Below are 13,799 nucleotides of genomic sequence, written 5' to 3' on the forward strand. Positions count from 1 at the left end.
TTTTTCCAAATGTATTAGATCCTAGAGCACAATGTTCTGCCTCTTCTTTTCTCCGTCTTCTTGGTCCTGGTCTGTGGCTTCCATGAGCCCAAAGCCAGCCTTCCCCTGTGCAGTGTGCCAGCTGCAGCCATGCATTGCATCCTACCAGTCCCAGAAGTGGACACAGTGCTGCTCCAACATTAAGGAAGCAGATTTCTTGTGGCAGACAGTAATGCTGAGACATGTTACAAGTTCGATAAAAATGTGATTTAACAATGTGTGTCTCTCTTTTGACACCAGATTTACCTCTGATCAGCAGACTCATGGGATAGATACTGCCTTCCTTTGGGGACCTGCATTTATGGTTGCTCCTGTTCTTCAAGAGGCAAGTACCATAATTTAAAAATGCCATCACACAAGCATAAAAGAAATCTGCTTAGGGCATTCCATGACATTCAGGGAATGTTTCCTCATATCTATCCATTTCTTCCTTGCTCTGTCAGCTTGCAGAAAGCATTTCAAGACAAACCCAAGTAATGTAGGGATGCCTGGCGCTGGAAGTGGGAGGATGCAGTTCAAGGCACAGCATTTCCCTGCTGCTGGGCACTATGCAGGTGTAAACTGGCAGGACACTGTTCCTCACGCTCCTACATCTCTGCTGGCAGCTCCCTCCAAGGGCACATACAGCAATAATTGCTGGGTGAGGGAGAAACACAGAGGTACTAAAGCAAATTGGTTTTGTTTTCACTTTGTGTCCACTGTGTTTGGGAACTGCAGCATTTCAAGCGCCAGTCTAGGTGTTACCCAGCAGCACATGCAAACACAATCATTACAAAATGATGACAATGTCAGCTGCTGATATAGCAGATTTCAAAAACCCAGCGTTTTCCTATGGCTGTGCTGGCCACATGTTGGGGCTGGGGAGTAGCTGCTGACCTGGACCCCAGAACAGAGCTGCAGGTGGGTTTGCTCTCACTGCTCAGCTGAAGCAAGGGTGGGCTCCTCTCCTTGCCTGCTGATGGCTGCTAGCAGGGTGCAGCCTGACAGGAGTGCCAGCAGTGTGTAGCTGAGCAGGGCAAGCACACTCATGTGATGTATCCTGGGGCAGTTTGTGATCAGTATGCTGCCAGAATATCTGAGACATTTCCTACCTGATGCTGATGATCAAACACATAAGCAAGCCATTGCTTGGCACATTTTTTTAATATAAACCTTGCACCTTTGTGAATTTAAATTGCAACTCTAGTTCCTTCATTCCAGCTCCTCTGTGGCACTTCATTTGTCAGCCCTTCATCTTCATGTTCCCCCAGGTTTCTAATAGCTAGTGACTAACACGAAGATTTCACAGGGTCTCAGACCAGCAAGGTGATGAATAATGTGGAGAAAGAGGGCAATGAGCCAGAGGTTGCTTCCTGCAAATAAATAAATGAAAAGGATCGTTATAAGGATACATAAAACGATAGAGAATCTAGATTAGTGATTCTTTGTGTTTTTGGAGGACTGCAGCAGAAAAGAAGGCCTGGTGCTGGTGGCCTTATGGGGAAGCAGTGCTTTGGGAATGACACCTCACTGGGTGTATGGTGGCAGCCAGGGCTTGTTCCTACAAGCAGGGCAGAGGCAGCCTGTGGATCCTTCACCATGGTGTCACCAGCCACCAGTGGCTGCAACAGGGCACACGCACCTGGAGAAGATAGATACATCTTCTGTTAGAGGATACCATGGGTGGCTTTCCCTCTGCTCCTTGAGACATAGGGAACAGCCATCACAATGAAAATGGGGAATGCCCTTACACCCTGCTTGTTACTTAGGGCCTCGCTAAGGCAATTAATAGTCAGATGGCAATCAAACACTCCTCTGCCAGCCAGAATATCCAGAGCTGTTGTAACAATGCTGGATAAATCTGGGGAGAGGAGCATCTTGACTTTATTGAGATTTCTCTCAATCTTTCAAGGTGTTTTACAAATACTGTCAGCTGGCAGTTGATGAGCAGACAGGGTATGCTACCCCACACTGCTTGCAGAGCTGAGGCACTGTCCCTTCAACATCCAGCACTGCTGCTGAGGGAGGCAGGCCACAGGACAGGACACTCTCCCAGTTTAGCAATTGCCATGTTCTAATACAAGATTTGCATGCATTAACAAATCAGCCACTTCTTCATCCTTTTGTTGGTTAATACGAAAAACAATCCCTGTTACGGCAAGCAGTGGCCATCTCACTGCTCTTTTCCTTGACTGTTCATATCCTCCCAGGGAAGGACCATAATTCTGTAAAGCAGGCATCTGATTCAAGAAACAAAGTCAGTCTGTTTGTGAAATGAGCAGCTTGTGCCCCAAAAAAGAAATACGCTTTGATTCTGACTTTTCCTAGAGTGATTAATTTGAAGTGCCTTTGGCTTCATTTTGTGTATTAACACGATACCATTCATGCTGCCAAATAAAGTGTGGCAGTTGTGCAAATAGCAGTTCATTCTCTAATATAATTTATCTACAACTTTAAATGGTTGCAAACAAAGCGAGCATCTGTGCACCCTGCTTGCAGACCTTTCTCTCTGCCTGTTCTGCAGGCAGTGGGCCCTGCAGAGTCTGCCACAGGGCCCACTGGCATTGCTGAGATCTTATGTCTGCAAGCCATGGAGCTGTGTTCCAGGCTGAAATAACCCTCTAATATTGACTCATCCCACTGAAATGCAGTAAAAACCCCCAGACAGGATAGGGTCATCTATTTAGCATTATAGATCAGCCAGCACCAGTCCATTGCTGCGATAATAATTCAACCTTCATAGCTTAGATTTTATGTTATTAGAGGACTGAGTGTACATCTACCCATGCTCAAATATAATAAAGCTAATGTAATATCAGAAATGTAAAAAGAGACAGACTTAATCATTTTATAACAATTACAGGGAGCAAGATCAGTGGATGTGTATTTCCCTGAGGCAACATGGTTTGACTACTACACAGTGAGTATTTTTAAAATTCTGTTTGCTACATTTTTACAGAACTTAATATGTCACAATTCCAGCAAAATAACTTTTAGCAATGTTCAGCAATAATTTTACCTCAGCATCTGTGTTTAAGAAAACCGGAGCACAAAAGTCGGCACCAGGCTAGCTGGGAGAACAAATTGCACTGCTTTCAGTAGTGTTTTGTTTTCTATTTTTGGTTTGCAAAGCTCTGAAGACTCAGAGAACCGACTTTTCAAGAACAGCCTAGAAATTCATGACACTGTCAAGATTTCTTTTCTTTCTGTTCACCCTCACTGCATGCTTAAATTATTGTACCCAAATCCTTCCCTGTGTAAAAACAGACAGAAACCTGAGAACATGCTGCCAACAGTTTTGTGCATGGGGTTTTGCACATGCATTATTCTTGACAGAAGGCATATTCACAGAGCATCATGAGGATCCCTCCAGAAGATGCTTCCAGGAGGTGCAGACTGAGCTACTCCATGGAAGAAGCCAACCCTTCTAGCTCCAGGTCCTGCACAGCTCGACCACTCAAATGCCAACCCCAGTGCTGTGGTTCCCAAAGGGCTCAGCTCTGAGCTGTGCTCTGCTGAAATACACAGGATGAAACCAGCAGTGGGCTCAGCAGTAGTTAGGTTGATGGTAAGAGCTTTGGAAACCTGAGCCCAGAAGCACAAGGCTGCTGCTAGCTACCCCGGGCTGTGCTGCCTGAGCAGCAGGAAGGACAGAGATATTCTGGAAGGAAATTCGGGCTTATTTTTTAACTAGAGTTGCTCTGGGCATCTGCAGCATTTGGCTGGTGTCCTCAGAGGGTGTTCATCCAGCTCTTTCCCTTTTCTACTTTCATAAGGCCATGGTGCCGTGGGGTTTGACCATTTTGCTCAGACCTCCTTGCCACTGTTCTCCCTGTGCTGGGGATGGCATGGGGACATCATCCTGATACACTTATGTCTCCTGCCTGTGGGGCATGCCCCATGTATTATCAAAGTGCAGTTCCCAGCACTTGGCACCTGTTTGCTGTACCCACAGTTCTTGTCCAGAAGTAAGGCTGGATATAAATGTAAGCTGTAATTACCATTGACAGGAGCCAAGCCCCCTTGTGACATACTCTACTGACACCTGGTTTGGAGGGATTAAAACAGAAAGAAATGATGGAGAGGATTAATCCCAGTTGCCTACAGTTTCCATCTTCAAATGTAAAAGGAAAGGCTTGTCCTTAAAAGAGAAGAAAAACCTACAGTTTACATTCCCCAGTGATTATGAATCACTCACCTTACATTGAAATGTGACAGTTTCCATATGCATAAAAAGACGAAGCAAAGGCTTCTTTTGCTTTTTGCTTTGTGCCTTGATGAGTTTTTCTTTTTTTTTCCTTTCCACAGCATACAGAGTAATGATACCATTTTTAAAGACGCTTTCATTCATGATGGTTGTGTCTTCATGCATATGCATCACTGCAGGGGCTAAATTCTCTTTCATGTTAAAAAAAAAAAAAAAGGAACTGGAATAACACTCCTGAATTCTCCTTTTGTCTCTAGTTGAGAAAAACCAGTGTATTTGAGATGAAAATACATCCTTTGGTCTTTTTTTTCCAGCAATATATGATGACATTATCGCCCAGTTTTGCATTTTTTTTTAACTGCGTCAATTTTTATGTTAGGGTAAGAAGATACCAAGTACCTGGCACAAGACATATGCTACTGTCTACGCCCCACTGAACAAGATCCCTCTGTTCATCCGTGGAGGCCATATTCTGCCAGAACAGGCTCCAGCCTCAACAACTACCAAGAGGTAAAGTCATTATCCTTGTCCGTTTTCAGAAACAGCACCGTGGGTCAGACCCACAGCCAGCCAAAAGGCATTAAAAAAAATGTGGAAAAGAGGCTATGTGCAACTTCTAGATGACCTCCCAGCTGATAAGCACGGTATTTTTATCCCATTCCTTGCTCTGTTGGATTAAAGTCACCCCGGAGGTGATTCACGTCATTGCTTGCACAGCTGAAACTCTACAGCTTTACTGGGAGAAGCTTTGCACCTCTTGCTGCTATACTGACCAGCTGTCAGCCATCCACAGGAAACATATGCAAGGGGAAAATGCATACCTCTTGTCTTTGGATGAATTTATCAAATGCCACTGGCAAGATGGAGATGCTCCAGTCTCCACTGAGGAAGTTTGTTTCCCCACACCCATGCTAACGTGCTGGCCTCAGGGCTGATCCATGCTGAGAGGCCAAGGGAGCAGGAGAGGAGGGAGCAGTTCCATGTATGATTCAGGCCAACTCACAGAGAGGTAGCCTCAGTAATCGGCCACCTCCCAGGCTGCCCAGTTGTCATATGTTAGGCCACGAGAGAAGGGGAACTTGGCCATCCCATCACTTCAAACGCACTTCGTAGCATTTTTGCACTTCAATTAAACAAGGCAAGGTAAGTTTTCATCATGATTTCAAGAGCTGTTTTAGGTTATTTGTCTGTGTGGCCCTTTTGGTAACCTTGAAATGAGAGATGTGTTAAGAAATTTTTGTTAAATAATGTGTAATGGATGGTGGACAGAAGCCTGTACTGAAATCTCTTCTACGTGTTTGCCTACAGCCGTCTGAACCCATTTGGACTCATTATAGCCCTGGATGAGCATGGAGAAGCTTCTGGGTCCCTCTTCTGGGATGACGGTGATTCCATCGGTGAGTTTGATCTCCCATAAACAGGGCCTGCACAGGGCTCCCCTTGGCTGCCTTCCCAGTGGTTCAAAAGTACTGACTATTGCTGTACACAGCCAGGATGCTGTTCTGGGGCTGAATGTACAGGATGGCAGCAGAATACTCTGGAAGGCTGAGGTACAGTACATTGCATAAAGGGAGGACCCAGGAAGTTCCACCTGAGCTTGAAGAACTTCCTTACCTTAAGGGAATGTAGCACTTGTTCCAGGTTGTGGTCTCCTTCTCTGTAGATACTCAAATCCACCTGGATGCTTACCTGTGCAGCCTCCTGTAGGGAACCTGCTTTAGCAGAGGGTTGGACTCGATGATCTCCAGAGGTCCGTTCCAACCTCTTTGATGTTTCAAAATTGGAAATGGCTGCTGTGCTCAAAAAGGCAGCAAACCTGCCAATAAGAGTAGAGGAGATTAAACAACCCGCAAGTAATCCTTGTGAGACATTAGCCACTTGCTATAATTAAAGTGAACTGCTCTTGTTTTTTTTCTCTTTCTTGATATTAATCCTCCTCATTCTATGTTTTGACAGATACTATTGAAAATGAAAACTACTTCTTGGCTAAATATACATTCAGCGCAGTAAGTAGCAGTGCACACAGCACCTACATACTTGTAGCTGCTGATCAGTGCAGTAAGACACTGATATTTAACTTTCCTCTGAATAGCATTTTCCTTATAGCTCAGCCTTTTAAACTGGTAACCTACCTCATGTTTTCGTTTGCAGACAGCTGCAGCCATGAGGCTGCAGTTTTGTGTTTGCCTCGTTGACTGTCCTAGTGACACACCATTAACATCCCTGGTGTGATATGAATTTGAAAATCTACTTTTTCAGCTCAAATATTTCTCTTGAGTTGCATCTTCTGTATATGGGGGATGTTTTCCTTGCCTTCCTGCTGCCAGCACTTTTTTATTTTATGGGTAGGAGAGGGCATCAATTTTTTAGCTTTGATCACACCAAGCTTGTATTTTCCGTTGCATGGGTTACCCTGTGGAGTAATTCAGCAAGCCACCAGCAGTCTGTAGTGCTGGTAGATGCTTTGTGAAGCTCAGAGTCAGGGCAGCACTGCCTTCCATGTACTGTTCGCTTCTCACACATATCCTGAGAAAGCTAAATAAAAAAACCCATCAGCCTGGGCTTCGACACAGAAAAGTACTGTAAAATGAACCCACTGGAAACTCATTAAATGCATGACAGCAAGTTGTGGGAGTTACTGAAGAAAATCTTAACCTACTTCAGCAATCTATACAAATTATATCTCATCTACAACTCCAGTGTTTGCATACGCTGTGGCACAGTTTTCACCTAAGTAGTCTTACAGAAAATCTTCAGAGGAGTAAAATCATGTAAATACTTATGATGATATTGCTCTTAGAATGTGTCTCCTCTGGGAGAAAGAACAAGTAGGAGTAAGCCAATGGGATTTGTTATGAAGTCCTGTATGTATGTGAGGTATTTTTTGGGAAGTAAAGCTGCTTGTTTAGAATTTAAATTACATTTTTAATTTATTTTCCATGAAAAAGCACTTTTTCCTCTTAAAAAAGAAAAGGGAGGTGGATTTTTCAACAGCAAAAAGGAAGAAAAATCACTTCAGCTTTTTGTAGTCTGTGTATAATAATTTATTGCAGAGAGGCTAAAGAAAAAAACAATATCCAGTTTTATATTAAATTCTGGTCTGTGTGAATTAGATTGTTGATTTACTGGCTTTTCCATTTCTCATTGCTCATATCTGACTTCTGTTGTAAATCCAAAACTGAAGTCCCTATCTGCATTCCAATAATCTCGAATGCCAATTTTTTTATTATATATTTATAAAGAAAAAAGTCCATCTCAAATAGCAAATTGCAGAAATATGAGAAACATGTTGAGCATCTTGCTGTATGTTGCACACTTCTATATTCCTAAAAAAATAGGGATGAATAGTTTAATGACCTCTACTTTTAGAAAAGCACAAGGTTTTGGTCCCTCAGAGATTAACTGGTAAGGTATCACATCACATAATGACAACATTTACTCTGGATCCTGAGAGTTTTGTGGGTAACAGCTGCAGGGGTAGACCCTCTCTTTTATGTTTTCATTTAACAGTCAAGAAGTCCAAAGGAGAATTCAGAATTAGTGCAGGCACTGAAGCCTTAGAGAATGGTTCCAGCCGCCTGCTCTTGCATATTACCTCACTGCAGTAGATGCTTTAACTCTCTCGTCACCTTCCTTTTTGGTACACACGATGGCCAAGTGACCTGAATCAAGCTGCCTCATGTGTTAAAACTACTGATCTAGAAAAATACATGAGTTCTTTTTTAAAAACAGGTCCAATTTTAGGAAAAAATATGTTTGAATAAATTGATGAACAGATTTTATAGCATTAGAGCAAGATGGCAAGAGAAGAAGTCATGACTGATGCTCAGAAGTGCAGGAGAAAGTCCTGACTGCCAGCCTCAGCTCCAGGACTTGCTTGTGTTCTACATTTACAGGGCTTTGAGTGCTACCCATATGGTTCCTAACTCCAAATTGAACCCATTGAATTGAAGCTTTAATCATGCTAGGTGCTTAGGGAGGGTAAAGTCACTAATTTTCCTGGATTACCACATCTCAATCTCTCCAAGGCCTTGAAGGAGAGTAGATCTGGACTCGCTCAACCTTTCACCATGCACCACTGAAATTACAAAGCTAATATATGCAAAATATTCCATCATGGGCTTCTCCTTGGCATCTTCTTAAAAAGTTGTGATTGCATAGTGATTCTTCATTTTCTGAGCAGTGTAGTTCATCTTTATTTCCTTAACAACTTCAGTCACCTAACAAGTGCAATGATACCTCTTTATTGTTGTATGGGTAATTAATGTCACTGGTGATCCAAATGAATTTGTTTAATGACTTCATACATCCCCTTGGTTTATCCCTAAACACATGATATACAGTGAATTAGAAGCAGAACAAACACAGCTCTTTGAACACGTATTCCTTCAGCGTCCTTGGGTCTGGAATATGTATATCAAAAATTCCTAGCAGGCACTGTGGAGATGTAGGACATAGAATAGAGGCAAAATATCTAGCAAGTGATGCTTGTGAAAGATGGTAATCATTTAAAGCAGTTGCTGATGTTGATTAAATCAATCTCAAGGTCACTAATTGAATCTCTGTATCTGGATTTTGGTTTTGCATGTGCTACTGTGCCCTGTAAATGGGTACAAGAACCAAATTTGTATTGATTACAAGTAGGAGAACAGGCCCAAGAAGATTCCAAATAAATGCTGTAAATGCTATTTTGTTTCTTTCCTTGCTAGCTTGCAATGATACACAAGACCCTTCTATGCGAAAATTTTCTTTTATGTTCTCAGACTTGTTTCTCTACACTGGAAGACATACCTTGGTTGACAAAAGTGATACTACAACAGTAGTGGCACACAAGTAGGTCACCTCCAAAGAGATGTGATAGTCCTAAAATGTTCTGTGGTTTTTTTGAAGGGACACCTGAAGACAGAAATACTTAAAAATGGTTACCAAGGAGCTGACTCTCTGAAGTACAACAAAATCACCATTCTTGGCCTGAAGCTGAGACCTGATGCCGTTGCTGTGAACGGAAGGGCTGTCCGTAGTGATACCTTCTCCTATGAGCTGAATGGGGTAAGAGCTGTGCTGAGGAATTATGAAAAATCTTAGGGGAGTGGGAATAGTCGATGAGTAGCAATATTTCCCATCAACAACTTCTACATTTGCAAGTATAAGCGGAGATTAAGTACAACAGTCTGAATTTTAGAAAAAAAAGGCGCTACAGAAAAAGTTGTTATGGGAAGCGTGAATCTTTGTTATTGCAGCTACGCTCTTTCTCATGTTTTTAAGCTAAAAAATAATGAAAAGAAGATATACTTCCACAAACTAGGAGAGATGTTACCTGTTTCGTGGGCGTTATCATCATTCTGATAAAATAAGAAAACCTATCAAAGTTATTAATCAGTTACTGAAAAGAGCTGGCGGAGATACTTTTGTACAAATACTTGGCATCCATAAGTGAATGCAAAGAGGCTGGCTCTAATGAGCACCCCCCTGCCATCAGAGGAAAGAAAGGCAAACCTCTGCCATGTGTTTGAACTTCTAAGGAAGTTGTTGCAGCAGTGAGACAGCAGCTGAAGTTTCAGTGTCTGAAAGTGAAAAATCACTTCTCCAGCCTCAGCAACCCAGGTCAGTGTCCATGGCTTGCTTGTACTGAGCTGCTTCTTTAGTGCCAGCAAGGAAATGCTGCACAGGGGATGGGCAGGACAGCCCTAACACACAGTTTCAATTTCCTTTACCATGGAAGAATAGAGAAAAAGAGCAACACCAAGTAAAATTCCCTGTCTCTGGTCATTTGTTCCCTATGTGTCACCAGTTATGTGTCACAGCTGAAATGCATGTGGTGCTCAGGTCTGAGCCTAGAGAACTCCCGGCACTGCGTAGCGCTGATCACTGTCTCACTGCTCTAAGATGCAGAGCTGAGGCAACAAGCTGTGGATATTACATCTTTTACTCTACCTATTAGGCCTAATGATTCAAGTTTATTTGTAATCAAAGAGTGATCCTCATTATATGAACTTGGTTCTAACATCTATTTTATTGAAGAAATCTGTAAAAGAAGAAAATTGCTGAATAAATTTCTGCCATGGAAAATCATAAAAAACTCACTTTCAGAGACAATGTCATAAAATAAGTGTAATCAGTCTTACCTCCAGGGAAGAAATTGTTTAACAGCCAAACTGCCTCTAAGCAAGCTGAAAGCAACATAAATGTGGCAGGGTAAAGAAAACACTCCATTGAGACATGCTCGAAAGCACCAGTCTCAGAGATCCAGATGATAACTGCTCACTAACAGCAGAACATAAAAAAGATGATTAAGAAAGAGCATAAAGCTTCTCACAGAAGTATCATTTAAAATTTGATTAAAGCACAAAAGGTGATCTTTGTGACTTTGTGATTACTTCAAATACCACTGAAAAAAGTCACCAGGCTGCTGGAGCAGAAGTCCAACCTGAACAAAATTTAATACATTTAAATTAAACTGTAACCCAGACAAGTTAAATACATTCTTCTCACTATTGTAAGAGATGTAGTCAAGCCTCTCCCATCATTCCTGTATAGCCATTGTAATGCTGTTGCCTATAAACCTCTCAAATGAGAATCTCTCTAAAAAAACAAACAAACCAACCCAAAAAGCATTAGCAGCCTGGGTTTAGATATGAAAACTTACAACTCCTGAAATTAAAAAAAAAAAAAAAAGAATTCTAAATGTCACATTTGCTGCTTTCTCTCAGGCTTAATGAGATTACATGCTGCATAATAGTCTAACAAGCACAAAGATTGTTTGAAGGAGGATAGTAGGAAGTAGTGCTTCTACTGTATTGCTTTTGCATTACAGAAAGCAAATTTGCCTAGAAGTATTGTTTAAGTGCATAATTGAGCCGTAGATTTTTGTACATAAATAGAAGCAGTTTGCTTACTAATAAGCCACTTTCTGGTTCATGCAGTGCTACCCTGACATTTGTAATGCCACGGAATCCTCCCATTATTAGGATTGTTTATTTTTTTTTCCGCTGGTAGTACCGTGCCCTGAAAGCCACACAAACTCTCCTGTCACCACAGCAGCAATGCTGGAGGAGCAGTTCTGTGAATCAGGCTCCTGCTGAAAATGAAATGCCCTTTGTATAGAAACACTGTCATTTTTCTTCCATGTTTCATGTGCTGAGGAGCAGAAACTCAGGCTGGGGCAGCCTTTCTGTTTTTCCAGTGCTTTTTTGGTTAAGATTTGGATGGATCTGCAGTATTTTTGTCTGAATCTGGCTCTGAGTTTGAGTACAAGGCAAATAATTCCAGAAGGGGACTTCCTGCTGGCCAAGTAGTCGTGGAGGTCTGTTCCTGAGGGAAGATGAAAATATTGCTCTCTTTGAAGAGGTGATGTAAGCATGGACTCTTTAGAGTCATGTTAACGTGAACTTGTGGGAGGGCTAAGAAATAGCTAAGAGGTTCAAATGGATATAATGCATTTTAAGAGATTATGAATTGTGAAGTGTAATGATGAAAACTGGTGAAGAAGTGAAAATGGAAATTACGTGGGTAGCATAAAATATACCAAATTTAACACAGAACAGAGAGAGAGGCAGGTATCGTATACATAATTTAATATCTAATTCATGTCACTAATTAATATTAAGATGTTGCTGAATTTCTAAAAGGGATGTTGAATTGGATGCTGTCATCAGATGAGCAGTTTTGCCTATCGGGTGTGGTTGAGGGAATCATGAAGGCCTAAGCCCAGTATCTCCTGTTTTCTGATGGTCTTTATTAAGTTAACCCAAGATTGTTCACTATTTTTTTGTTTTTGTTTTTTTTTTCCACAGAAACTCATTTTGGGGATTTCTGTCCCACTTACTCATGAACTCAACCTGGAAATTTATTAAAATATTTAGAAAATGCTGATATCCGTGGCCCTCAGATGTTGACCTCAGATGATTTTAATATAAAGAAGAATTTGGCCATTAAAATGTAGCTGATGCACCTTTTGTCTGCCTTTTTCCTGTGTATTATTTGTAATTCAGTATTTTTTAAATACAATTTTTAATAGTAATTAATGAGCATTGCCACAAACAAACAAAAGCCCTAACAGCTGGACAGCCAGTTTAACTCACATAGCCTTGTCCTTGGAGAGGCCGAGAATGACTCTCTGAAACACATCTCTCCTCAGGCTGGGGCACATGGGTCTGCTTTGTACCTCAGCTGCTTCTGGCTTGCTTGGGAACAATCTCCCAAGATCATGAGGACCTCCAGCTCATAGTCTCTGCAGTGCTGCTGTTAATTCCATTTATGATATAAAATAGAATCTGCCATTTACTGGCTGCTTTACATCTGGCAATAATCCCAGACTACAAAATCTACAGCTGCAGAGACCACTTGCTTTCGTTATCCATGCTCCAGTACTGTCATAAACACTGCTTAGGTACGTCTTGGGATCCAGCCATTACATACAGAATTGGTTGAAAACCTGGGGAATTTCTTTTGAGAATCTGATTCTCTCTGGAGACTTTTTCCAGTGTGGGGGTATCTTACCACACACACGGTTGCTTCCCCTCCAAAGTACACCTCCAATGACATCTGGCAGGGGATATACACTATGGCTGGATCAGAACTTCACAAACTCCACTGTTCCAACACTTTTAGCTCTAAGTTATAGCATTATTTTTACCTTTTTTGATATTTATTCAAGGAAACTCGAGTTTCAATTTGCAACAATAAGAGCGTTCACAGCTGACAGTTACTCTAGTAAAGACCTCGCAAATGGGCTGGGATCCAGTGTAGGATGCTGGCACAACCCTTCCCAGCAGTTAAACTTCTCTCAGAGAATTGCAGGAAGGCTAGACTTCCCCAAGCTTCTCAAAGTGTTTGTGACTCTTCCTTCTCTCATCTCACGTTGCAAGAAAACCCAGATTTGTCTTTCAAAATTCACCACTAATAAGTCTCAGCCACAGCATACTGTCCCCTCGAAGGATTCACCACTGCTTACTTTTCAATGGGAAACTCTTCACTAACCTACTAACGTTAGTGCAAGTCTTTTGATAAGAATGAGAATCGTCCCAATTATCTGGCTTGAGTACTGCATGGCAGAGTTCATCCAGGTGTTTTTACATGAACACATTTATTCTGGATTATCCAGGGCCACAATGCAGAAGTAAATTCCCATTTCCTGCTCACTGCAGAATAAACACATCTGTGTCTGACTGGTAAAAGGTTGCTTTTTGTGAACTGGGTCTTGCAGTGAAATTTGAAGGCCTAGATCTTCTTAGAGCATTTGCTGGCTGCAGTGAGATCAGATGCTACAGGCAGACAGAGATGAAGACGGTGAGAAATGACTGAGGAAGATCAGAGTATGGGCAGTGGGTTGAAAGCTGATCTGAAGCAATTGATGTGGCAACCATCCTTCTAGCACACGGCTGTAAAACATAATTCAAGTAGCACCTGCTGCGTAAGTCTGAAGACTCAGGATGTGTCTGTACTGTGACACAGCTCCACATCAGAAAGCTCAGTGCTGCTTGGCACAGATAGCTTGACAGTGTGGGACAGATGGGGAAAACTAAGGCAGACTTTCCCCTTAAGCATGATCTTTGCAAAGACAAAAAGAAGCACC

At 41.9% G+C, this 13,799-nt stretch overlaps 1 protein-coding gene across 1 annotated transcript in view; it reads left to right on the forward strand.

The window, feature by feature from the left end:
- LOC122180820 (maltase-glucoamylase, intestinal-like) overlaps positions 1 to 12,180 on the forward strand; it is a gene marked incomplete at its 5' end in the record, with an annotated part of 47,651 nt that extends 35,471 nt beyond the window's left edge. Inside the window, 7 exons of the mRNA XM_042872736.1 lie at positions 280 to 364; positions 2,882 to 2,938; positions 4,605 to 4,735; positions 5,534 to 5,622; positions 6,182 to 6,231; positions 9,116 to 9,274; positions 12,019 to 12,180. Of these exons, the coding sequence (XP_042728670.1) occupies positions 280 to 364; positions 2,882 to 2,938; positions 4,605 to 4,735; positions 5,534 to 5,622; positions 6,182 to 6,231; positions 9,116 to 9,274; positions 12,019 to 12,078 (631 nt within the window). The remainder of the gene's footprint in view (positions 1 to 279; positions 365 to 2,881; positions 2,939 to 4,604; positions 4,736 to 5,533; positions 5,623 to 6,181; positions 6,232 to 9,115; positions 9,275 to 12,018) is intronic.
- Between the last annotated feature and the right edge of the window lie 1,619 nt (positions 12,181 to 13,799).

The sequence above is a fragment of the Lagopus leucura genome, unplaced genomic scaffold, assembly GCF_019238085.1.
Source record: "Lagopus leucura isolate 7727_CA_CO unplaced genomic scaffold, USGS_WTPT01 Super-Scaffold_100008, whole genome shotgun sequence".
Taxonomy (NCBI): Eukaryota; Metazoa; Chordata; class Aves; order Galliformes; family Phasianidae; genus Lagopus; species Lagopus leucura.